The sequence below is a fragment of the Ursus americanus genome, chromosome 23, assembly GCF_024610735.1.
Source record: "Ursus americanus isolate L20-20 chromosome 23, mUrsAme1.1.p, whole genome shotgun sequence".
In the NCBI taxonomy this organism is placed as follows: Eukaryota; Metazoa; Chordata; class Mammalia; order Carnivora; family Ursidae; genus Ursus; species Ursus americanus.
The window spans coordinates 35,887,303-35,915,229 of NC_142149.1; the positions used below are offsets into that span (position 1 = coordinate 35,887,303).

Below are 27,927 nucleotides of genomic sequence, written 5' to 3' on the forward strand. Positions count from 1 at the left end.
AACCACCTGGTGAGCCTGATATAGATTCCTAGGCCTAGCTTTCCACACTTAACAAGTTCTGATCAGTTAGACCTGGGGTGAGGCCTAGGAATCTGTAATTCTGACAACCTCCTCAGGTAATTCTGACATGCAGTCATTCTTGCAAACTATTACTCTAAACAGAGTAGGAGTTCAGTACTGTTGAAAGATACATTTTCAGTTCATTAAACAATGCATTTCTTAATTCTTTAGGGTTAGAGTCTGCTGTAACTGAATCCTGAGTGTGACAGAACAATGCACTAATATACAAAAGTCCACAAAACAAGCAGCCTTTATTGCAGTAATACAAAACACTTTCCATTTTGGCAATATTTTACAACGCACTTAGCTTCAAGGGTTGGAAAGGAGGTTGGAAACTAAACGGGGAAATTTCAATGGACATTTCTAAAAGAAAAATTGTCCCAGCCCTCCCACCCAAATAAAAATCCAAATGTCACTTAATTTCACTACCCAAGAAGAGGCCACGAGGAAAGCAGCAGGCAAAACTCTGGCAATTTCACTATGGATCATGTCAGAGACAAAGGAACATTCAAAACAGTCATCAGTATGGTCGGTTGCGCTGATCATTTCTGTAGTCGTTTCTAGGAAAAAAATAAAGAGCCAGACTAAATTCTAATTTTCTACCAAGGGGGAGCATCAGACACTTCCTCAGCGTGCTGGTGACTGGCGTTGGTTTGACAATTTCTGTAAGAATGACTCCATACCTAATTTATTTCTCTACTCCTAGAAGGTCCTTAATAAACGTCTAATTTATCAGCTTTAAGACACAAAGTTCCTAGAAGAAGCTTTTTGCTATCACTAACTCTCTTCAAAACTTCCCATCTAGAATAAGGACTCCAAACCACTGCGGTATTTCAGGTCAGAGACTGTGCCAATTCCAGCACTCTAAACAGAAGAGTGGCATCACAGAATTAGGCAAGCAAACATTGTCATGTAAGAATTCTGGGTCTGCCACTTACTATGTGACCTCGGAAAAGTACTCAGTGTTTCTTACTCCATAAAATGGGAAATACATCTACCTCATGGGGTTAAGAGGAGGACTAAAGAATACAGATACTTCCACAGGATTTCCCACACAGTAAGAAGGGTTCAAAAGATAATAATTACTAATAGCTAACAATTATATAGCACTTACCATGGGCCAGGAACTGTCATAGCATAGTAATCTAATACGACTCCACGAAGGAGATGAGAACACTGATGTTCCAAAGGGTTAAGTAACTTGCCTAAGGTCACACAGTAAATGGTGGAGCCAGAATTTGAACCCAGAGAAGTCTCGTCTCTGAAAAACACGCTCTTAACCACATGCATACTAATTCTCACTACCCTATACTGCCTCTGGCATACCGATGCTTAGTATAATAACTGAAGTTCTTTCACATCACTGGTGCTTCAACTTTTTCTGCTTCTAGGCCATTCACGTGACAACACACTCCCATCAGTACCTACCATCAGTGATTTTCGTCTGGAAAAGCTATTACCAGAATCTCCAGAGAAACAACTACAGGGTGGTACAATATACAGGATTTCAGAAAACACACCCCTATGAAAGGTGTGCCCCCCTCACTTAGATTAAGAACCTCTGATTTACATACAATTTCAAATTATATCTCAATCTCAATTATCTTTAGCCATGAGGAAGAATAGCACATGTTCATATACACACACTCACACCGACATAAAGATTTGTGAAACAGAATTTCCTAAACAAAATGAGTTTTAGAAATTTCTAAATAGGAAACTAAATGACTATTCTCCATCCTCACTGAGAGAGCTTCCAATGAAAAATTCAAGTTCCAAAAAACTGGACCTTAAGAAAATTTGACAAAAAGGGCTCAGATCCTAAAGCCTAGGAGCAGTGAGGTAAAACGGGTTAACAAGTACATTCTAATACTCACCTTCCTCCCATTTTGCCTCCATAGCCGCCTCGGTCTCCTCCATAGCCGCCCCCACTCCTGTCACCTCCATAGCCGCCACCTCGGTCTCCACCGTAGCCCCCGCCGCCACCGCGGTCTCCTCCATAGCCCCCCCCACTGCGGTCTCCTCCATAGCCGCCTCGGTCTCCACCGTAGCCTCCTCCTCGGTCTCCACCGTAGCCGCCTCCTCGGTCTCCTCCATAACCACCTCCTCGGTCTCCTCCATAGCCGCCGCCTCCTCGGTCTCCTCCATAGCCACCTCCTCGGTCCCCACCGTAACCGCCTCCTCGGTCCCCACCATAGCCGCCCCCACTTCTGTCTCCACCATAGCCACCCCCACTTCTATCTCCTCCGTAGCCGCCGCCGCCACTTCTGTCTCCTCCGTAGCCACCGCCACTCCTGTCTCCTCCGTAGCCGCCTCGGTCTCCACCTCTGCCCCCACGACCTCTATAGCCCCTCTCTCCACCGTAGCCTCTTCCCCGGAAGTCTGCAAGGTAGAGATGCAAACCAGTGAGATCAAAAGGATAATGTAAACCACCCTTAATGCTAGTCAGAAGATAAATGCCATGTAGATGCTGTTAAAAAGCGACCCACCTCCTCCTGAGGGACGAGAGTCCTCTGGTCTGGGCTCATTACACTGGTTGCAGGAATTCCTTCGAGCAAAGTTCATATTTCCACATGACCTGAGAAAGGGGGAAAATAAAAATGTTCACTATTTCCAATTGAATCAGAACCCCCTCTTGCATCCTCCAACCCCAATCCCAACTCCTACTACCGCCAGAGTAAATAGGATACTTACGGATTAGGGCAAACCCAGTCCCCACTTTTGGGATCTCCACCTCTCCCCTGAAAGCCTCCACGACCTCTATATCCTCCGCGGCCTGGGGTAAAGAAGGGTGGGAGAGAAAAATCAGCAGCTGACATTAACACAGCAGAGGAAAAGCACCAGATGAAAAAATTAAGAGCAAGCAACCATCAATAACTGGGTGGCCACCCCCAAAATTAACCCCTATAGTAGAGCTCAGATTCTTTCATTTGAGGCTTTACTTAGTAAATCCAAGAAAAGTGGGAAAAGACTACTGGCACATATTACAGTGCAAATAATGAACCAAAACATTTCAAAGTCCACTTTCTATTATAATACCCTCTTTGGTTTGAGTATCTTAGTGATAAAGGTAGAGAAGATGTATTTCAAATTTAAGAAATTAAACACAATAGAAATGAACAAGGTGGCAGCCACTGTATCAGGGAACTTATAAACTGGTCAGATTACCTAATTAGGTACCATTTAAACAATTACCTCCTGATCTCCAGGTGAATAACAAACTGCCACAAAGCTTTCCAAAGGGATTTCTAGAACCTTCTTCCAACTACTTTCTTACCTATTATGATACCTTATTTACCCAATCTCCCTTCTCTACTCACTCTCACTTTAAGATAGAAGGAAAAAATCTTCTACCTTAAGTTTTTTCCACTTCTATCTTAGGGGGAGAAAGAGGTAGTAGTTCACACAATAGAGACAGAACATGGACTCAAATTCAAACCCTTTGTTTGATACTTTACCCAGGCCTGTGAGCAACAAGTGTCTTACCTCGTCGCCCACCTCCACTTCCACCTCCTCTCATGAATTCAGGTCTTCTGGTAGCAAAGGACACTTTAATGATGTTGCCATGGAATTCTTTTCCTAAGAAGAAAAAAAAGAGTTTTGAAGAAATGCTACTCTGCATCTCCACCTCTCAACAAAAACATAAACTGTCCTGGAAATTTTTAGTTTCAGAGCAATAATTGACATCCTCACACAAATTCAAACACAACAGTATTCCCTAAGAGTCAAGGTAACAGTGCTAAACATAATACAATCTACTGAATAGAGCAGATCTGTCACTGGGATGCAGTTACTTCTTACAAGCAACCCCCCCATCTAATATTTGTATATGAAAAGAGCGAAGTGCAGAACCGTGTGTGTAGTATGTCACCACTTCTGCTTTATAAAGGGAATGTGTGTGTGGGTGTGCCCATGTACATGTGCACATGTGCCTTTACATGTACATGCTATATATGCACTGCCTATTATGCTCAACTCTCAGGTGAGGAAAAGAGATCACTGGGGGTCAAAGGTAGAAAGCTCATTTTTTACTCTACACTTCTGGTACAGTTTGAAACTTTTACCATATGCAAGTAGTAGCTTTAAAAGTAATACATGCCAGAAAAATGAAATCATATGTGATTATTTACACACATGCTCACAAACCTATATTCTGTAGCCCCAGGGTCTTAGAGACAGGAATTAATCTTTTTACTACTTTACATTAAACAAGAGGATTCATAAAATGGTCACAATTCCAGGGGCCTTAGCTCCCTAATCAAAGCCTTTATTATTATGGCTCGCAACTTTCTAGAGTATCAGAGAGTAGGACCTAGGAAGCCACTCACGGATCAGTATTTTCAAAGCTGTAGAATGACCTGAACTATAGAATTAGGTTTAAGAGGCTCGTATGCCCTGTGGGCAAAAAGCACAATTATTTTTGAACATATGGGCAAAAGAGATTGCTTTTTAATTCACCAAAACTATGGAAAACACAGAAAAGTGAAGAAGAATGGACCTAGCCTTCAAGAGCAAGGTGATGAGGCCTGCCAGATTAACGCAAAAAACTAAAGGATATGAAGGTGAGGACAGAGTATCACAATCTCATTTTTGAAGTAAAGAAATGCAATTATGTTTTCAAAGACACAGGTACAATAATCTCAGAACCAGAAGGGACCTCAAGTGTCTGTCAATCTAATCTAGCATGGTTAAGTCCTTTAGAGACTGTGGATCCAGGCTGAATTTGAATCCTGACTCTGCCAGTTATGCTATAATTCTGGAAATTATACAGCTTCTCTGTGCCTCAGTTTCAACATCTAAAAATAGTAATAATAGGGTGTATGTCTCATAGGGTTACCATGAGGGTCATACTGAATTAATGCGCATAAAGCTTTTAGAACTATGCCTAGCCCATAAACCACAGTAAACACGCAGTAAGTGTTGGTTTTTATTAGAGTACAAAACAATGAATTTCTAATAACATGGGGAAATGACTATTAAAATGTTAAGTGAAAAAAGCATGAGACAAAACTACATTTGGACTATAATGACAAACTTAAAAATGCTTTTAAAAGAGTAGAGTTAAATTTAATAAAAAAATATTATCTATGGTTATCTCTGAGTAGAGGACTATGGATGCGTACTGCTTTCTTCTACTTTCCCATATTTTCTTGTTTTCAGGGGGGGAAGTCTTAATATTTCTTCCAAATATGTATTAACTTTGTATTTGAAGGGAAATTAATCTAAATTTATAAAGAAGAGAGTTAAGCAGGCCAACCCTCTGAATCTCCATCAGGGTGGCTTCAAGCACAAGGTAGAATAATAAGGCAATATTGGAGACAAACAAGGAGAGAGCTCATCTACCTCATTTCTAAAGGTATGTAAAAACTCTGGCTTTTATTTTTAAAATATCCACAAAAGTAAACATGAAAATAACCAGTCCACCAGAATATATTTTGACTTCAAGACTCTAAAACATTTATCCAAACTGCATATTGAAACTGTATAAAGATAATACCATCAAACCAGTCAATGGCTGCCTTAGCCGAAGGAGGGTCATCAAATGACACTGTTGCCTCTCCTTTTGGCTTCCCTGTGTCCTTGTCTGTATACAGATTTATCATTGGTTTTCCCGTCTTCTTATTTGTCTGAGGAACAAACAAGCTGGTATTAGCATTTTTTTAAAGTGATCATAAACCACAGAAATAAAGATTTTTTTAAAGGAATTCATATATCCATACTACAAATACTTTGTACCTAATATAAAAATTAAGTTATCTATAGGTTCTGAAAAGGAAATCTCTCTTAATATATATTAAGTAAAACCCAAGCTATGAAAATGATACACAGTATACTGTTTTACCTGTGTATAATTTCTTTAAACCCACAAAAATAATACAGATAATGCTTCATGTAAATATATACCTTGTAAAACATTTAAAAAGTCAGGAAGAACGTACACCAAGCGAATTAACAGATTACCACTAAGGTACACACACTACAGCCAGCTGGGATGCGAGTAGAAGACAAATAAGGACGTTTGCTCTTCAGAACTGTGTGAATTTTTTACATGTCATGGGTAAATGAGTAATTCCACAGACACCAAAACAAGGACAATTGCAAACTGGTTTCAGGCAAATGCTAAAATCTACTAACACTACCGTTACTGCTTCTTTCTAAGTTGAAGACAGAAGAAATACATGAATGAGACAAATGGTGCATGAGACATGTTAAGTACACAATAAATACAGTTATGAAATAAAGCATCATGTACTGGGCTAATATGTAATGCAGTTTGCATATAATGGCCTTTCAGAATCTATAAAATGTTCTCACAATCTCATTTGGTTCTCACAATTTTAGGCACTAGGCAGAGACTATTTTTAGAGCCCAAGACTGAAAACTAAAGCTGTAGAAGGCTGTGGAAAGATAAACAAGCAAGGAATAAAATTTTCATGTATTTAGCAAATTTAGCAAAAGGCCTACAGATATGGTTGGGCATGTGTATGAGGGAATTCTAAGAGACACAATAATCTTATGTAATCTTTATATCTTAACTAGAATATGTTAATAATTATGAGATTTTCAACATAAGCCATACTTGCTACTCACCTTGATAATTCCTATTTGTTTAAAGAACTCCCCAACTTGATCTGTAGACACACCCTCCCCAAGTCCTTGCACAAAGATTGTGTTGTTATCTGAATTATCAGATTCTGAATCTAAGGGGAAAAAAAATTATGGTTAATTTTACATATTCCTTGGTCTTAGTACATCCTGTTCAGTAATCAAGAGCAATAATTTATTGTCCACCTTCAGCTATTTCTATGACCAAAAGGAAAAAGGACCAATATACAAAAAATCTTGTATCAACATGCAAAGTGGTCACCATAGTTATTTGGTAGTAGATCAATCCTTACAACTAAACTTCAGTTAAAGTGGATCAAGTCCACACTATGTGAAATACAGACCAATTAAGGGAGATCTTAGATATCTTACTCTTTAGATTCAGATACAGGGCTGAAGCTCATGAAGAGATGAAGACAGCATTATTAGCATTCCTTTCTTTGGAGAGCTTTAATACTTTACAGCTAATCAATACTTTAAAGGCTCTCCAGCAGAAAATTCCCCAAATCTGACACTTTGGACTTCCAAGCAAGCCAAGCACAACTGTTGTTTTCCCGATCATTGCAATAAGCTTTGTATATACCAGAGGGTAGGGGCACCTTGACACACACCTTACCTTACACGCACACTTTTGGATTAGTACAACAAAGTAAGAAAGATGTACAAAAATTCAGTCCATCAAGGGATAATTCAGAAATTGCCATCCATATAGAATACTTTGGCATCTTAATAAAAACAAAAGTTCTGATTTCAATATATATTAAAATTTCTTGGCTCAAATAGATTTTTAATATCTAAATTATAACTTCCAAAAGGCTCCAGGTAGCCTTGAATTTCATTTAAAAATAAAAGCCACATGAAGTTAGTGACCTCTGCTGAGAGTAAGACAATTCTCCCCATGTATGAATTCAGGTTTCTCAGGCCCACTAAGCAGACTACCAATCCAATGTAATATTTTCTTAAACACAGTTTTTCTACTTCAAATTCCCAATGATACCAACTCTCTCAAATCTGATCTATAGTATTTAAATAAGTAATGTTACTTAGCAATACAAGATCAAGTATTTCTTCACAAAAGAAAAAGCAGAGCATAGGAAACCACAAACATACCAATTTTCCCCAGCAAACTTTCCAATTTCCCATAATTTTTCATTCTGGTATGTTTTTTAGAAGTGAAGCTCCCCAATTCTGGAAACACTATCATATTAAATCTTCCTCCTGCCCTAACTCCTCCAAACACACACACTTTTCCCTTGAAAAATTGGAAAACTAACATTCTCTTAATGGCAAAGTCACAAACTACTATAAACCTTACCAGCATCTGGTCTGGGTCCATAATCCCTGTGACCTAAGGGAAAAGAAAAGAAAAAGAAAAAAAAAAAGCTATTTAAGGCAACTCATTAGAAATTATGAAGAAATAGTAATAAAAATCAAGGCATGAAAGTCAATACTTCCAAAATCCTTGAAAGTCAACCATCACAGATTTACAAAGTAAATACATAAATTAAGTTTTATTAAGTTTAAGAAATCAAGATGAAAGTCAATTACTTCCTTAAATTTGTCCCAGACGGTACCCGCCACTTTGGCATTATGCTAGTGTATCACTTTTGTTAAGCTCTGGTTGTGAAGGCTGATTGGAAAACCCTAATAATTTAACAGCACCATGTCAGCTACCTTTATTAAAAAACGTATTGTCAAAATCCAGTGGAAGTCTCATTCATCGGTCACCACAGACTCTTTCATGCAAATTCACTGTGTAGAAACCCATTGGACTGTTTGAGATCAACTTTGGCTTTTTAATGTTTTCTTTGATATATATATGTATATATATATATAATTTTTTTTTAAAGCACACAACACACACCAGCCTCAACAGAGTAAGAAAGGGCTTAGACTGCGTCTGCGGGATATTGGTGGCTTTTAGATTTATATAGCATTTCCACTGAAACATTTTGGGATACTCAGCACTTACCACCAAAATTTTTGAAGCCACCGCGGTCACCACCACTGCAGAGGAAAAATTGAAGAAATGATTTCTTCCTTAAGTCTCTAATGTGCTGAGCCCTGGGCTCAATCTACACTTAACTGTCACAAGTAGAGCGCCTAGGGAAACAGTAGCACCTCTAACTTTCCAGTAAATTCCATTTCATAGACTCCAAAATGTTGTTTTCACCTAAGTGTTTTCCCAAGAATCTATTTCCACAAAGTTGCCTTTTCAAGCTTACTACAGAATGTATCTCATATATTCTTATTTTAAAATCTTCCCAACCCCAAGCCAAAGGGATACTATTCATATCATAACTTAAAAGCTGGAGGCACAGAATAAAGAATGCTACCCTGGAGCAAACATTCTTTCCAAGGGGGATATTTTTTTAAATATGAGGAAAAAGGAAAAAGACCAGAAGAACAATATAAAGCTAGGTTAAGATTCTGATAGCAGAATGGGAGGTAAAAACTTTAGTAGTATATTCTATTGTGATACAAAATTGTGGGATTTATGAGATGAAAAAAAGTGAGGTACAAATATACACGAAAGTGAGCCTGAATGAAAGTAGTCTTGAAAAATCTCAAATCATTCAGAAATCTGATAAAATGAGCACTAAAAGCAAGCATAACTTAAAACTGCCCTCCTACTCTACACCCCTATAATATACGAGATCTCTTCATATCAGAGCTACTGAGATTCATGCTACCAAATGCTCTGTACACCAATCAGCAGACCGTATCAGAGACAGAACGCAACATACTCCAATATCACAGCTGCCCACAAGAAAATGACTATTTGGCAAACTTCCACTGGTAAGTCAATGGTCCTTGTGTGCATAAACCTACGTAAGAAATCTAAGATCTCTCTCATCAAGAAACTATTTAAATACTCATACATTAAAAGCTTGTTTCTCTTGCCTGAACTAAGTAATCCTCTAAGATTCACATATGTCATGGAAATAAAAACACCCAGCTTTCAGATGGTGACATCTAATATTGTACTACTATTAATCATATTCTACTATAATCCAAGAAACTAATCCAATACACTAAGGTCTCTTCAATGCTTAAAAGCCTCTCCTGTAATGATAACACTGCCCCCTGTAGCCTCTAAATAGATGGCTTTTCTGAGCCATCCTGAGAAAAACCTCTCTGAGAAAGCAGTCCTCTTTTATAAGTCCATTCTACTATTTTGATGTAAAATCTCCCCTTGCAACTAGCTTAGGTATAGACACATGCATCTTAATTTGTTATTAATTTTAATTTCCAGGAAGACTATAAGTAGAATAAGGCTATTTCAAGGCTATGCAGACAATATAAAGCTCAAGTCCTTTATACACATACAGTCTCCTATTGAGTCTCTAAGACCCCTCTTTTAGAACAGTACCCAAGCCCTTCCTACACTTCTAATGGACCTGTATATCACTCCTTACTCTTTTAAGAAAGGAAAGCTAACAGAGTTCTTGAGATTAATCTGCTATAAATCTTATTATCAGAAACCAAGATATCTTAGCTTTCTTCAAAGACGATCATGAGAACTCAAAAGAAAAAAAAAAAAAAAGAGGAAAGAACTAGTGAAAATATTAAGCCCACATTCCTATCAGAAGGTTAAAGTCCCCAGGATAAAGTATATTCTTTAAAATAGGCAACTTTCACAAGTAAGTGCTGGAAGAGATACCTCTTACTTATTTTGCTGTTATCTTAAGCCAAGTACCAAACTGTTTATCTGGCCACAGTGGAGAGAAAATATGCAACTACATATATCAGCTAATTCCCGTAATTTCCATTCTGGCCAGCAATATAACTTTGAACAATAAAAAAAGGCCATACCACTGCAAAAAAAAAGTGCTATAAAACAAATGACATTCGAATAGGTTTATTATTTCCTATTTCTCCATGTAATGACATTTTAACTTAAATCACCTTCACTGAGCATTTCCTTTGAAAATATGGCAGCTGAAGATTTCAACACAATGGTCATAAATATGAAAACATCACAGTGAATTTGAAAAAGTACTAGTCTTTAAACTAAGAGACTCAGGGTACAGTCTTTACCGTCACTAATCAATCTTGAAAATTCAGACATGTCAGTAATTCTCCCTAGGCTTCAGTTTCCTCCTTCACAAAATAAGGGTTTACATCCCTGCTACTCAAAGGGTGGTCCAGGGAACAGGAGCACAGGCAGAGTCTGAGAGCACCTCAGAAAAGCAGGATCGCAGGCCTCACCCATACCTTCTGAATCAGAATCTGCATTTTAATAAGATCCCCCAAGGAATTCATTATGTAAAGTTTGAGAAGCACCAGTCTAGATGATCTACAATCCTACGTGAAGCCTTCTTTCAAGTTCAAATGTTTCATTCAAGTTCAAATGTTTCAATCATTTTTCTCTTCACTTAGAAAATTTCATATTAACTAGTTATATTATAATCCCTTATAAGTAAATGTATTATATTAAATATACTACATAAACCTCAAGTAGTACTCACTATTAAATATTTAACCAAAGATGGGCCTGTGGTTAAGAATCTTTCAAACCTGCAGTCAGGTTACAAAAGTCCCTTTTCCATAAACCAAGTTGAGGCTTCACTAGCCAATTAAGACAATGAAGATATGGGAACATCTTGGTGCAGATGTTGCCACAACAATTTGTCTTCCCAGAAAAAGCAGCAAACTTGTACACATAAAGAATTCCTGAAGTAAGGACATTTGAAGGTAAAGCAGTAGAGGTATTTATAGAGATTAAACATCCTCCAATGTATGGCTGAGTGTCTCCTGCATAAGAAAACCAACTATATATTCTTGACTCAACTACAGAAATTGTTGTCCCAAGTTCAAAACAACAATGAGCAGCCTACCCTAAGGTAGACTGAGGCTTCTTTCATTGTTACAGTATTACATATGTAGAGGAGAAGATGCTCATTTAATCTGATGGTCATTTAATTTCAGGCGCTTGTCAAGAAAAAGTTCTTTTGACAGAATCTCTACTCCAAATCTTTCATTTTAAAAAAATCTATCTATTCAAGGACTTAAACTGCCAAAAAGTAAAAGGACAATACAGGAATCTTTGTTTCCAGAAAACCCATTATCTAAAGAGAAAAAGGGATTTAGCTAAAAATTAGAAAAGGTTAAAAAAAACTGTGTTATGCTTGAATTTTCATAGTAAATCCAAAATACAATTTTTTGGGTATGAAGAACACTAACATTAATTCCAAATGTAAATGACTCAATGGATTTAAATATCATTCTCAACAGTAGCTGTATTTATGTCTTATTTCCTCCCATGTCTTCTGTTTGTGGTAAAAAGGCTCTCTGGATTCAACATTTACCCACATTTCAAGAAGCCAAGAATCTCTCATTCTAGAGCTACATGTCCAATACAGTATTCACTAGCCACATGGGGCTGTTGATCATTTGAAATATGGACAGTCTAAATTAAGATGTACTCAAGATATAAAATACAAAATGGATTTCTAAGTCTTAGTATGAAAAAGGCAATATACAATATCTCAGTAATTTTATACTGATTATATGATAAAATATTTGGGGTACATTAAATATATTATTAAAATTAATTTTACCTGTTTTTTAATGTGCCTACTACAAAATTTAAAATTACCTATGTGGCTCACATTTGTGACCCACATTACATTTCTACTGGGCAGTGCTATTCTAGACTATCACCAGAACATATGCACAATTTAAATGGAATTAGTCAAAAACTCTTCTAACAAGACAGTCAAAATTCAAGATGACTTTTTTAGGCTTGAGATATTAAAGCCTAGAAAAAGCTATGTAACTTGATGACTTAATCATGAAAAATGGTTATCTATAAAGTTCTGGCAATTCTGCAATGCATTCATCACAACGCTGAAGTTAAAAACACGAGAACTTACAGCCTTAAACTTGTAGTCCAATAAGAGGTCAGTGATCAATTTTAGATGACAATTAGAAATTCAGTATTTTTTGTTATAACTGCTTTTTCAAAGAAAAACATTGGTTCCTAAAGTCCCTATAATTTTCACATGTTTTTCTTCCATATTTGGAAAGCTGGCAGCTTCCTTTTGGTCTGTATTCTTCCTCAAGCCACGCAATCATACGACTTGAGTCTAAGAATGTCCCATCCTTTACCACGTATCCAACCCTCACCCACAAACTATGCCCCTTCTTCTTTAAATAAAAACCTAACTAATGTCAGATATTCTTCAAACAGCCCTGAAAGGACTGTATTTTCAACCTTGATAAAATTTAATTAAGATGATTAGAAACACAAATGGAAGTGTGATGAAGACTAACAAAAAATGTTTGGATATTTTTCGTACTTATATGTAAAACCAAGTGTGAAAAAAATATCCTGAAACTGGACACTTTTACTCTAATTCAAAATACTTTACTCCTATAAATAAGCTAAAAAATACATCTTGAGTAAGATACTGTGACACATGAAAATTATATGAACTTCAAATTTCCATATCCAAATGAAGTTTTACTGGAACACAACCATGTTTATTTATATATTGCCTATGGCTGCTTTGGTGCTACAAGGGCAGAGGTGAACAGTTATAAAAGAAACCATATGGCCCAAAAAGCCTAAAATATTTACTACATGGCCTTTCACATAAAAAATTTACCAGCCCAATATAGAGAACCGTCATCATCCACATGGATTCCTAAAAAAGGCCTTTCATGAACATCCCATTTATTGGCTTGAAGGAGGGGGTCGGAGTAGGGTATAGACAGCAGTTGGTCAAGACCTCCTCCCCCAATCCTACCTTGAACCAGATCTGTATCATTCTGACGTAATATAAAGTGGGCTTCTGCAAAAGATACTGTGAAAAGGTTCTAAAGCTAAATAAAACTATTTGAAAATCAAAAACTGGAGCAAAAATTATACTGAAATATGATGCCAAGGAGGTTATAAAAGTCATTAAAAATGGGACTCTCAAGATGGTTAAGGTACGGAGCTCCCCTGTTTTATTAGGAGATTCATTCCAGGTCCTTTCAAATCTCTAAGATGAGTCATCTCTCAAAGATGAAAACATTTTTGAAGATTTCCCTACCCTCCTCCTCCTGAAAAGTGGGATTCTACCATTCTCACACATTGTCATAGTTTAATAAATAATGTATAGGATATAACTTCCGTATAAAGAAAATCAAACCTACAATATACTATAAAACATACAGCATTCCAAAGAAGCCAATTACCCAAGACATATTAACTGGAAATTTAAATACACCTGTTGGCTATCTTGTTTGGGATTCTGTCTGAAATGGGAAGGAGGCTATCAGGTAGAAAGTAATCACCGTTATCAGTTTACATTGTTCATTTATATCCACATGATGGCAGGCTGCTCTCTTTGATAATGAAGAGCATACAATGACATATTTATATATTGTAAACTGACTTTGGCTATCAATCGAAAGATTGATGTTCAGTCTTACAAAAGTTCATCGAATATGTTTAGGCTTTAGTTTTGCCGTAGTATCAAAGTACTGTACACTAAACACAGAGAAATACAAGTAGGTGATCAAATTCCTGGCTCACTTGAAGAAGTAACAGTGCTGTATGTAACTAGTTTTGTTTCTCAGGTCACCTCAAGGGACAGAGAGTCCCTAAGGAGCGGAAGAGTGCTCCTTATTGTCAGTTAACAGGCCACTAACAATTTCAATTCCCAAGGAACAAAAATTACCTTTCAAGCCTGTGTATTTTACACATAAATTTGCAACTGCAAACCTCAACTGAGGAAAACAAATGTCAGTTTTTTCATTCTTGTTTTTAGGGCCGAAGTGCTAAATTTACAGATATATTTGAAAGTAATTTTATAACCAGCTTTCATAACATATGACAAAATTAAGTATATCAAAACCTGGTAATACTAGCAGTGGGGAAAAGAAAAGCTGAATTAAAAAGTCATCTTTTCCACAGCTTAGTCTGAACAAAATATGCAATGATAGGGAATGTTGCGCTAATTATTTCAATAATTATTTACTTAGGAAGGAAGACAAAATAGTTTAATTACATAAAATCTTTCTCATTTGCCAACCCCACCTTTATATACTCTGCTATCGCCTCCTAATAGTTTCCCTTCCCAAGGGGATTCAACATTAAGGAGCCTCTGCACTCCAATCTAAAATTAACTTACCTTTTATGTTTTACATATAATATACTTGGATTTCTCAGTCATCTTTTAAAGGGGTTTAGACTCTATAGCTCTGGCAGGAAAAACATAGTTAAGTGGTTTAATCACAACCATAATAGGGGAATTTTCTCCACTGGTGTTTACTATACACCACATAAACTAACTGCTAACATAGCCTATTCTGAGGTAATTTACTGACATCTTAAGACTGAAAATAAATTTTGAATTTCTGCCTTCTTCTCTACAACATAATGTACTTAAGCCTCTTAACTAAATCAGATGCTAAAATCAAACCAGCTAAGTAAAACAACAAAAATTTTTTTAAATTAAAAAAAGAGAGAGAGAAGAAATGTAGGCACCTAGACCTAAATACTTACCTTGATCCTGTCATAGGACCTCTTCCATCCTTGTCATATCCCCCACGCCCTCTACCTCCTCCCTGTGACCCGCCATATCCTCTATTATCTTCTCCATACCTACTCACATCACGACGGTCATCTACAAAAGAAAGAAACAAATATATACGTGAATAAATAACCATCGTCATTTCTGACAAAGGCTTCCCATAACACAAACTTAAATGGCTCTTTGGGTCACATATTATGTCCTTCGGAAAATGGCACATGTACACAGAGCTCAAATGCAAGTTATCATAAAACCATCTGGAATTAAATATGTCTGAGAATTATATCTGTGTCAAATTCCATTCTGCTATAGTCAGATAGCAAAATGGTGACATGGATATCACCATTTGATGTGATGGTGAAGAACAGTTTGAGTTACAGTACAATATTAGGTACAAAATCTTAATTAGATGAAAGGCATAACCCTAATCTTACAAGTTATTTCTTCATCTCAAAAATACTTAAATGTAAATCAAGCATGGAAAAGAAATAACTGGATTTTCAAACTGAAGACATATTCAGTGACTATATTAACTGAAGACAGTCAGTGAATGAGCTTCCACGTTTACTCATTTACTTATTCATTCATTCAATTATTCAACAAATATTTAGTAAGCACTTACTATGAACCAGGCCCTATACTAGGCAATGAGGGTATAAATGAGTAAAACAAGACTTGTGCCCTTGAAGCATTCATGTCCATGGCACAGATCGATTTCTAAGTATCAGGAGACTATTTCAAGTGCTGTAAGAGAACAAGTGAAAGAATGTCTGGTCCTTCTTAAATGAGGTGAGAAGGCTAATACAGGATCATAATTTCCCTAAATCAAGTATACCACCACTATCAAAACAACTGGTAGCAGCAGCATTGTCAAATGATCAGAGTTAAGTAATGCAACAACGGAAATTCATGTCATCAGTCATCAAAAAGTCACATGAGCATTTGGGAGTCTGAGAAGTTCAGAACAGAAATCTAATAAACTAGCTTTGATGGCCATAAGAGAAAAGCATATTCAAGGTCACTCTGAATTTTTACAAACAGCTGAAATCCTATGCAGGTCTTTTAATCCAAAACTCAACAGAATTCTATGAAGGAAAAAAAGAAAAATAACAGGTCAATATATCATACCTTGTGTGTGGTGGCTGTAATTCTCCCTTTGTGAATGGTAGGACTGCTGATTTTGATTATAGGAATCATGCTGCTGACCATAATTTGACTGCTCATCATATGAACCGTGATGTTGATCATAGCCTGACTGTTGGTCATACGAATCTTGTTGACCATAGTCTGACTGGTCATATGAAGGCACTCTTCCACCTTGGCTGAACAGAAATCAAGAATTTGAAATTTTATAGAAGGATTATGTTCACTGTAGTAAATTAACTGAGACTGAGAGGCCTGACCAGGTAGACCTCAACCGTATTTAATACTACTTTCTTTTTTTTTTTTTTTTTTTAGAAGATTTATTTGCTAGACAGAGAGAACACAGACGGGAGGGGCAGAGGAAGAGAGAGAATCTCAAGCGGACTCTCCCGGTGAGCACGGAGCCCAACACAGGGCTCAATTTCATGACACTGAGATTATGACCTCAGCCGAAATCAAGAGTCGGATGTTTGACTGAGCCACCCAGACAACCCTAATACCACTTTCGGGTGTAAATCATTTAGTTTTTTTTATCTATAAAATCTCCTTATCAATAATGGAATGACCTTCAAACAATTCACTATCACTGAAGAGGTCCCAGATTATGAGAAAAACACATGTACCTTTGAAAACATTAGTGAAACAAAAAAATCGCTGTGGCTTTTACCATCCCCTTGAATTTAAAAAAAATTAAAGTTCCCACAAAAAACAATAATATGTCTCATTCTTTAACGAATGTATCACAACCAGTGCTGAGTCTTTTTTTTTTTTAAGATTTTATTTATTTATTTGAGAGAGAGAGAGGGAGCACGTGCTGGAGGAGAGGGAGGAGGGGACTCCCCGCTGAGCAGGGAGCCCAATGCAGGGCTTGATCCCAGGACCCTGAGATCATGACCTGAGCCGAAGGCAGACACTTAACCGACTGAGCCACGCAGGTGCTCCAAGTGCTGAGTCCTTTTAACAGGTACATTAAAAGGCTCTCTATCACTTAATTTTAACAATGGTATCTCATAATATTTTGGGTACTATTTTCTTATAATTATCTTTAGAACCTATAGTACATTCTCCTAAATATCTTCAAAGATAAATTTCAGAAAACAATAATTAAGGGCGCCTGGCTGGCTTAGTGGGTGGAGCATGCGACTTTGATATCAGAATTGTGGGTTGGAGCCCCACGTTGGGGGGTAGAGTTTACTTAAAAAGCAGAATCTTACAAGAAAAAAAAAAGAAAACAATACTAAATCGGATTTTTAGAAGAAGGAACCTGCTTTGTGATGCCATTTTTTATCTGCAACTAGTCTACCAAAAAATGAGACTGCTTTATTATCTCTGGCAATTCAAAAAGAAATTCCTAAGTATGTGCTAAACAATATGACTATTAATTACCTGTTCTCAGGATGGGAATGTTGAAAGGAACATTTAATTGGATTTGAGTTCTAATGTTACTTTTTTAAAAAGGGAACAAAAGTCTCATAACTTAATAGTCACGTCTTATTCTGCATCAGATGACCAGAGCAATCTAATAAATAATAAAGATCAGTATGTTCCCTCAACTCCTTACCCAAAGCACATCACATCAACAGTCAGAACCCTAGTGCTTCACTTTAAAATTGTTGTCAAAAAAAGGGGAGGGGGCACCTGGCTGGCTCAGTCGGTTAAACATCTCAGGGTAATGGGATGGAGCCCCATGTTGGGCTCCACACTCAGCAGGGAGTCTGCCTGAGATTCTCTCTCCCTCTCTCTCTGCCCCTCCTCCCACTTGCACAGATGCACATGCGCTCTCTCAAATAAATTTTTACAAATTTAAAAATAAAAAAATAATAAAATTTTTTAATTGAAAAAAAAAAATAAAACGGTCGTCAAACCAAATCTAACACTTTTCTTTGGTCTGCATTTATATCTCATGCTTCCAAAAACACATCCTTATAAAAGGATTTCCTAACTTTAAAACTAACAAACAGGGCTTAAAGAGTTCCTCCTTCTGATGTAACATGCTTTCTGAAAATTATTCTCTGCACGTGTACACCGCTTTGTACTTTTCAAAACACTCTCATTATCTATAAGACTGACAATGTGACCTCACAAATCTTTCCCCAATCCTTTTATTTAACTGAATTTCACTTAGAATAATTTTTTTCACTGCAGAGAGTATTTGTGATCTCAGTTTTTGCCTAATTTTTGAGCTATGTAATTTAAGAGGCTACATAATCTTAATTTCTCTTTACCTCTACAAACTGGGTATAATTATTGACTCTCTTTCATTGTGGCTAAGGATCAATTAGGGAATACAAAAGCATTTCAAAAAATGTAAAGCACAATTTTAAAGAATTAAGTTGCTATTATTAAAATTAGTAACAAGAACAAGCTCCTCACATCTGAAACTTTAAAAAAACTATAAAACCAAAACAAAAATTAAAAAATAAAAAAGCTATAAAACCTGTGAACTTGTTGGTAAATATTCACCTACCTATGTTAACAAATACAACATACTTAGACTATCTGAAATGTGTGGATAAGTTTGGGCACTTTTTTAATATTTTTGTCCCTGAAAAGGTAATACACTAAAATAGCTAAAAAATAAAATGGAAATAAAAGCAAGCACTGAAAGTCTCCTTTTATAGCTAGGTTCTTATTTAATCTCAGGTATAAAGCAGAGGTACAAATGTTTTTTTAACATTTAAATCATGTGCTGCAGGGCGCCTGCGTGGTTCAGTGGGTTAAGCATCTGCCTTTGGCTCAGGTCATGATCCCAGGGTCCTGGGATCAAGTCTCACATTGGGCTCCCTGCTCAGCGGGGAGTCTGCTTCTCCCTCTGCCCCTCCCTGCTGCTCGTGCTCGCTCACCAGCTCTCTCGCTCTCTCTCTCAAATAAATGAAATCTTTAAAAATAAATAATCCGCATTCATATACAGCTAAACAGTAATATTACAAATAACTCATCATAAGAATAAACTGACAATGCTAACAATTTCCACCTTCTTCCTAATACAGAACTATGAAATTCATACTTCAAAACTTCCAAAAAAAAAAAAAGTGTAACACTAGGAGTTTGGTGGTGAAGTCTATTTAATACCCAAAGTGTTATTTCCACTACCCAACACAATCTCAGTGCTTTTACTGTTTCCTTACCCTCCTGATGATTCCGTGTTTTGTTGTCCCTGGTTATTATAAGACGGCTGGCCATATGAGCTCTGCTTTTGATTCTCATAACCACCGTAGGATTGTGAATAACCTAAAGATTGGATGGATATACCATTTAGTAAATGTTCTGATTTTTTAATTTCTAAAATAGCAAATTTAATAAACCAGTCCAACCTGATTGGCTTTGTCCATAGCTGGAATAGCCGCCATAATTCTGTCCATATGAGGAATCAGAAGGTTGTCCATAGCCAGAATAGCTCTGAAATTTAGGTAATACAAGTTTTATCACCTACTTAAGATAAAAATAACTATTTACAAAAAGCACAATTTATATTTTAACCTACCTGTGGTGTTTGTCCATAACCTTGGTTGCCTTGATTTCCATAGGAAGAGTAACTGTAAAAGAAAAATGTACTCCTTGAAAGAGAGGTGCTAGAATTTAAAAGCTTAAAAAAAAACCAACTTCATTTTCAACTTTCAACCCTATACAAGCTTCTCTGCTGAGAAACTGTCAATTTGCCTGTCTCTTACAGTCTAAATTGAGAGGTGATGACCAAAGACTGTTAAGACATAAATGAAGTCACTCCCAGACCTCCTGAATACCAAACAAGCACCAAAAGTTTAGCTTTGACAATCCCGCACAAATAAAACTTCAGGAGAACTAGAAAATCTCAAGAGAATTATACTTGGGTGTGGGGAGTGACTACATGCAAGCAAGACCCACAACAAAAATCTGAGACAGAAAAATAACTTTTTAATTAGCACTTTAATCAAATTAGCTATGTTCTGACAGATAATTTCTTCCTACTATCTGCCTTAAATCTGCTTTTAGTAACTATATTGTATCCCCAGTAACATAGCACAGCCTGGCATAGAGTTTGCTGACTGAATAAATGTACCTTCCTCAGAACTGAACTTTAATTTTATAGCATGTAAATTCTAACAAGTCAGAAACAAACTTTCTGAATATATGCCCCCAAAAATATTTGCCAAAAAAAAAACCTTTTTATTATTCTAGAGTTATCAAGTGCTAACAGAATTTAACTTTATAAAATATATTTCACTGAATAAACATTTGCTAGTTTCCTATTATGAAGTCAGCACTATCCTATAAGAATAGAAAAGTCAAACCTGTTTTGTTTTCATGAAGCTTAAAACCTGAAGACAGAAGATACCTGAGATGCTATTCTGAATATCTCACATTGAGCTGCAAAATATTTATAATGTAATTTGAAGGCAGCTGTTTCTGGCAAGTAAGAGAACCCTGCTGCATGTATGCAGTCGCACAAAAACAGACTTTTATTATAAGCATGGTAAGGAGTCTTTTTAAAATGCTAAACATTTCTATTACAATGCTTAAGGAAAAACTGCTCTGAAAAAAACAGCGTAATATAATCAAAAACTGAAATGCTTTCTCTAAGAACCTATTAAATAGTTCAACTGTCTAAATCCATGTAATTGTTTCATCTTAAAAATTTCTTAAAGAAAACATTCTTTAAAATACCTATGAGATTTGTTTTAATCTCTAAGGGGCATGTGTATTCACTGGTTCAAGAAGGCTTTAAAAAAAAAAGGAAAAAATGTTTCAGTACATATGTACACAGGCCTTTTCCCCTTGACAAGCTAATATTTAACTCTAAGAAATCCAGATACCAAATCTCTGAAGGAACGCATGACTAAATTCATCTTTTTTTCCTTAGTTCTACTCTTACATGGTATTATTAAAATGTATGTATACTTTACCTTTGCTGCTCACCCCCAGACTGACCGTAAGTTCCAGAATCTAAAACACATAAAAAGAATTTTAAATCTTATTTAAAATTATGTTTCCCTCAAAGGCTGACTTTAGCTTTTATAGATGAAATGCAGTAAGAAAATGTAATATAAACTACCTACAGAAGGAAAACTAGTTAAAATTACTGTGCAAGGATTTGTTTACAGTAACTGCATCTTTGAAAAACTACTCCACAAATGTGTCCTGATGGTCTTAAGAACCAAGTGAACAAGTGTAAAACAATACATGAAAAATCCATCCTTTTAAAAAACTCAAGTTCTCTTAAATGCAAAAAAGCATCTATTGAAACTAATCAAGACTAAAAAGAGGGGAAGACATACACTCTGACAAGATAAATTCCCAGGATTACACTGACTTCAAATCTTCACCAGCCCAACATACACACCACCCCCTGTACTGGACTGCTCTGGCAGTCAGCAGCAACAGATAGATCTCCCAAGACTTTGGTAAAAGCAGCTAAGTTAGTTGTTTATCCCCAACTTTACCAAGCTTTCAGGGATTTGGGCAATTGGTATACCAACTCAGCAATACCGACTTCCAGCTTCCCTTTCGGGAATAAAAACTACCAAGGAAGGCACGAATTAAATAATGTCAAAAAAAAAACAAACTTTTTTCAACTATAAGCTATTCCCAATACCTCAAAACATCAGTTACATCAAAAACTTTTGAAGAGGCTCTATCTTTTAGGTTTCTACTCAGAGTCAAATGAATGACCTAAGTTTATTAGTGATGAATAAGAATAATATTATATGAAATATTCTTTCAACTGCAAAAAATAACTCCCATCTGAAACTGCTGACCATTAGGCCCAATCTAATCCAACACGAAACAAAATCATTTGCTGTCAAACAGTTCTGAAAACCCACCAGAAATCAAATCAGTGACTTTGCATTCAATTCCCGTAAAGCTACAATATGAAAACATTGCCATTGGCAGCGTAGTAGATATCAGATTTGCCACTTTTCTGCAGCAGAGCTCTACATTCAGACTGAACAAGATTATTTTTTTAAATCCTAAGAATATTGAATGAAATCCTGACAAATTATTTCTATGAATGTGAAGGACATAGGCTGAGATGAAGAAGAAAAAATTGTTTATCATTGCCACACCCATGATAAAATGACCACAGATTTATCGCTAATAACCAAATAAAATATGAAAAGCACACAGAATCTAATTGGACCACAGATTAGATACATCTACCAAATGAAAAATGAAATTAGCTTCAACTAAATCAGAAACTGAAAAGGGATTATGAAGTGGGAGGGGAAGTATGAGTAAAACTTAAGGTACCCTTGGGATAAATTAAGCTTTAGCTTCAATTATATCCCAAGGCAATGGATGGGGGGGTCCCCCGCTGACAGAGCGGAGTCCAAGACCTGTTTATTTCCCTTTCACTCAAGCAAAATTATAGAAGGACACAGCATATAGGTTATGTGACCCTGGATCAAATCTAGTAAATATGAGTCCATAATTTAACCCAGTCGCTTTGGTCCTGAAATTATAAATCTGACTTCTTTAGTTGCCTGACTTTAAAACTCTAGAAGACATAATACTGACCAATAAGTACGGCCCTTAGTATAAATACTTAAGAGAGAACGTACAAATGTTTCATATTCATGAGTTTGTAAATGTTATTTATGGCATTTCAAACTACAGCTCATTATAAGAACTTGACATGTGAGCCTTGTGTCTGAATCCATGATTTAAAAATGCTTTCACTTCCAGGTGTATTGGGTTTTGATTCTGTTGTTTTCTAATTATATTCCATTGCAGCCAGAAAAGGTATTTTCTCTCTATTATTCCTGGTACTTATTAGGATTTGTTGTTTTTTGTTTTTCCCCTTGTAAATATTTCACTTGCATAAACGCCCCCATGTGCCTGAAAAGAACTGTGTATTTCCTAAATGTTGAGAAAATTCTTTAAGTCTAGATACTTAACTGCTTATACCATTCATACTCTTAACATTTGGTCTGTCCCATCTATTAATTACACAGAAAGGTATGCTTAAAAAAAAAAAAACACTCCATCTGACCAGATTTGTCAATTGTTTTTTTGGTTTCTATATTTTGAGGTTATATTCTTAGGCACATAAAAGTACAGATTTGTATATTCGTGAATTCCATTTTAACATTATGTTATGATTAAAAATGTCCAAACTTTATTTTGACTGGTAACATAACTAAACAATCTTGCTTTTGGTTGGTGTTTGCCTAGTTCATCTTTTTCTATCTCTGTACTTCCAACATTTCTTATTCCTATGTTTTGGGTATATCATTTCTGAACAACATACAGATAATTATTTTCCCCAATGTGAAACTCTTTCAACTGGCTTCTTCATATTTTTACTACTACTTTTCATGTATTCCTATGCACCTATATTAGATTTTTCTACTTACCAGGGTTTTTTTCTTTTTAACTCCTTTCCTGCCTCCTACTGGATTTTCTTTACTCCCTTTTCCCCTATTGCTTTAGAAGTTACACATTCAATTTTTGTTCTTTTTGTTTCCATTTTTTAACTTCCAAATGTAATCACTTTACTCTTCAATGTTCCATACTGTTAATATTTGCTTTACATTTACTGTGTTTGCTCCTTCTATTGTTTTTTGCATTCTATTTCTCCTTTCTGGATTTACTTTTTTTAGTTCTTTTGGTAAAGGCCTGAAAGTGGTACTCAGTCTTTAGACCTGGGATCATTTCATTATTTTCCAACTTCTTAGAACTTTTAAGTCTACCAATCTTACTACTGCCCTATTTTCGTCTAGTAGGTAATTGGTATTTCATAATATGCAGTTTCACATCAATGTATCTAGGTATGAACTGATTTTTACGTCTCATGTTTGAAACCACTGCTTTTTGATCCAAAATATTCATCATCTTGGAAAAATCTCACCTATAATAATGATTCCTCCCACATTTTCTTAGGAGACATATTATATACATATTAGATGTATGACAGGACTTCTCCATCTGTTTCTAAATCTTGTTTTTCATCCCCTCCTTCTGAATTGAATTGTGGGTAACTGTATCTGTCTTCCATTTCACTAATTATTTCTTCTGCTAGGTCTACAATTCAACTTAACCAGTTTCTATTTCATACTAGGTTCTTTAAAATCTACATGGCCTTTCTTCCTAACACCTTGGTCTTATGGTTGATTCCTTCCTTTAGATTTTTAGTAATTTCAAACATATTTGCTTTCAGATTACCTATTAGGGGTTCTAACCCCATTTGTCACAAACTCATTTTGGTGAACTGTTTCCTTGAGTTCTACAATTTTGTAATGTGAATCTACCTTTTGCAAGGCTTGTTTTTTCTAGAAGATTCCTATGACCTAGGCTGTGACATTTCCTTCAGAAAAGGTTTTTCATTTGTTTCTACCAGGAGCCCCAAGGTTATTACCAGCCCAGAACCAATTTTTACGTTAAATTCTTGAAGCACAGTTTCCAGGTTACAAATTCTCAGGACAGACTTTTTTTCACTCAGGGCCCAACCTTCCTTGTTAGGTTATGCTGATACAAAGGTTTTTTTCTACTTCACTCTTTCACTAAAGACAATCTTTCAAACATCTAGGATTTATAGAAGGTCTCAGTTCCTATTATCTGGCTCTAATAGTTTAAAGGCTTCATCTCCTCGGGTACTTGGGTAATAAAACCCAGTCGAGGGGCACCTGGGCGGCTCAGTCAATTAAGTGTGTGTCTTCAGCCCGGGGCCTTGAACCTGGAGTCCTGGGAAGGAGCCTCAAGTCAGGTTCCTTGCTCAGCAGGCGGCCTGCTTCTCCCTCTCCCTCAACCCCACCCCCACCCCCTGCTTGTGCTCTCTCTCTCAAAAAAAAAATCTTTAAAAACAAACAAACAAAAGCCCCAGGTCTCTAAATGATGAGACCTAAACCCGCCTCTTCAGGGAAACGGTCAAGCTAGCCGTATGCTGGCTTCTACTTCATTTCTGGCAGTTAGGTCTTGCCCTTTTTTGGTAAATTCTTTCATTTTTGGTGTTTGTAGACAGAGGATTTTCAATTTATATTGGTCTGCCATATTGCCAAAATGAGAAGTACCTTAACTTTAATTTTTCTATGTATAACTTCTAACTTGAAGGTGTCAGATAATTCACATTTGTAAACAATATTTGAATGAGAGTCTGACTTACAATATTTACAATTTTTACTTATTGACTACGTAAGCAGTCAATATTTTATATTTATATTTTATAAAGTTTGTAAGTCTGCTCTGTCAGGCATCTTGAGTGGTTGAGTTTGTAATGTTTAAAGGATTTAACTAAACTTAATGCAATTAGCTGTTTATGGGGAGTTTACTGTTACATTTATTAACTGAAACATTAACCAAAAAACAAGTCAAAAGCATAACGCTTACTTTTATACAAAGTCAAAAATGTTTTTATACACATTTTACAAAATGCATAAACAGTATATAACACTAAGCAGAACTTAAAGATTCTCGCTTCAATGGACTTAATTTAGAAACAATCAATTTTATATAAAGTTCTTTTCATATGTGAAAGCCAATCTTGATATTTAAAAAACTACTTACAAACTGACAAATTAATCTAGTGTCTTGGTACTTTGAAGATCAGTACTAATGGATAAACGAGCTCACATGCTAATACGACACACTGAAATCCTGGACTTTACAGATGGTAACCTCTAAAATTTAATCTCCCATAAAAGCTACAGTCCTATAAAAATAGCCATTGTTTTATACCAATAAAGATGCTAAAAATCAAGACACGCCAATAGTTTTTAATGTCCACTGAAACGGTCAATTTCCCCATAAGGGTAGGAGAATTTTATTTTAAATCATGGATGGGTTACACGCCTCCTAAGGATATACTTCTACATACTTCTGTGGAGCTTTTACCAGACTTCATTCCAAGTTATGCACCTGGTAAAAGATGCACCAATGTCTAGTTGGGAGTTTTTCTTGGAGCAAGGATTAAATACTGAAAGAAGAGAGAAATCCTGTGCAGTTAACAGCCTCTTCCATCAGGTAGGTGTCCCATCCCACAAAAGCTCAATATTCAGACTTAACATTAAGGTTAATCTAAGGAATGTTTATTATTCTCCTGTCCAGTCTTGTTAATTTGGCCTCCTCTCAGCCTGCTACTTGTTTTTCGTCACACATTTCCATCCTTCTGCAAGACGGGAGGGGGGTGGGGAGTTGTTTGGGGTTGAGTTTTTTTTTTTAATACCAACAGGTCCTTCCTTTTTACATTTTTGTAAAAAGACTGTACCCAGCCAACACTTTGATCCCCATCATATGGCTTCAAGGAAATGTTCTGCTTTTCCACATGAAACGTGATCTCTCATGATGTTTTCTAGCAAGTGGATAGCTGGGTCTTTGCAGCCTGTGAGGTACCCAAAACAGTGGACCTTGTGTGGTTAGCTAGGACTGCTCAATCTAAACAACATTCGTGTTCCCGACTTTAAATTCGGGTTTAACAGGATCTAAACTGTCCTGAAGAGATCAATGCCTTTTTTTCTTTAGGCCTCTTCCATACAAGGGGGGAGGGGCGGAGGTGTCTATGATTTTTAATGTTTCGTGTAAGACTGCCTTTCCTTTGGCCTGTATGCTTTAAGGTAACTGCCACATGTACCTACAGGAGTCTATCCAGAATAGAAAAGGCTCACTTTCAGGGCTCCTGCAGGAGATAAACAACTGGGGAAGGGAGAAAAATGAGAGGAGGGTGAGGAGGAAGCTGAATTATACGCAAACACCCCCATTCGAATCCTGGTGGTTACGGTAGAGGGAATGACGGCAAGTAGGATTTCGTGCAAGGCAACGTCCTTTGAAAGGGCTCCCAGAGCGTCAAGACCCCCACCTGATGAATGGGTGAGTCAGGAAGGCCCAGCTCCACTTCACAGATGGGGAAACTGAGGTACGAGGCGACGAGACGAGTGGCCCGAGGCCTCGCTGAAAGATCTGAGGCGGAGCGGAGAACCAGAAGCACCGATTCTCTCAGGCGGATGCTCTAATCACGGGCTCCCCCCGCCCCCGTGATGGCGTAGACGGCCTCCGCCCCCCCAACTCACACACCCTCCCCGGGAGCGGCACGTCTCCTCAGGTTCCAAGGACAGGGTCAAAAAAGGGGGGGCCCGAAGCGATTCCGCCGAGATTTGCAGACGGAAAGCGTTGGGAGCGTGCGTCCCTTCAGTCCAACATGGCGGCGGCCACGGCCGCCCCCCCCCCCCCACCCCAAGCCTCCCTCAGGGCCGGAGGCTCTCCCTCGGGGCCCTCCGGTGGGCGGGAAGACGGCCCAACCCCGCCAGGCCCCTTCTCGCCGCTGCCGCTGCTCGCTGAAGGAGTCACCTACCCGACATGACTAACGGCCGCAGCGCGGAGCCCCCAGAGCCCGCCGAGAACAAGGAATACGAGAGCCAAGCGGCGCGGCGGCCGGAGCTGTACTGAGGGCGGCGCGGCGGGCTGTGCCCGACTGCGGGGCCTCGGCAGCCAATCAGAGGACAGTGGGCGGTACCACCGCGCCAAGGCGCGAGGGGTGGTTCTGTACGAGTACGAGCCTCTGAACCCTGAGGACTTCGGAAACCCTCTCTGTTCTCCCCTCCGCGGACGGTACCAATATTGAGAGGGAATCGAGAAGAGAAAGTACCAATGCCGCCATTAGCATGGGGGAGGAAGCCGGCCC

The 27,927-nt window shown here is 37.3% G+C and overlaps 1 protein-coding gene across 1 annotated transcript; it reads right to left on the reverse strand.

Annotated features, from left to right (window-relative positions):
- Nucleotides 1-292: 292 nt before the first annotated feature.
- TAF15 (TATA-box binding protein associated factor 15) lies at nucleotides 293-27,716 on the reverse strand. The gene is made up of 16 exons (XM_045773216.1): nucleotides 27,598-27,716; nucleotides 21,221-21,260; nucleotides 19,822-19,873; nucleotides 19,652-19,736; nucleotides 19,466-19,568; nucleotides 16,323-16,516; nucleotides 15,167-15,287; nucleotides 8,639-8,673; nucleotides 7,982-8,014; nucleotides 6,652-6,761; nucleotides 5,558-5,687; nucleotides 3,547-3,639; nucleotides 2,755-2,836; nucleotides 2,550-2,638; nucleotides 1,938-2,442; nucleotides 293-620 (listed from the first exon to the last, which is right to left on the reverse strand). The coding sequence occupies exons 1-16, from the start codon at nucleotides 27,602-27,604 to the stop codon at nucleotides 581-583; spliced, it is 1,719 nt and encodes a 572-aa protein (XP_045629172.1). The 5' UTR covers nucleotides 27,605-27,716; the 3' UTR covers nucleotides 293-580.
- Nucleotides 27,717-27,927: the final 211 nt, after the last annotated feature.

What these genes read in the sequence shown, in the direction of transcription:
- TAF15 (XM_045773216.1), bottom strand. An exon ending in TCTGGGGGTGAGCAGCAAAG is followed by an intron (nt 19,874 to 21,220) that starts GTAAAGTATACA and finishes TTTCTTTTACAG; the next exon opens with TTACTCTTCCTATGGAAATC. An exon ending in GACTGGGTTTGCCCTAATCC is followed by an intron (nt 2,639 to 2,754) that starts GTAAGTATCCTA and finishes CCCCTTTCTCAG; the next exon opens with GTCATGTGGAAATATGAACT.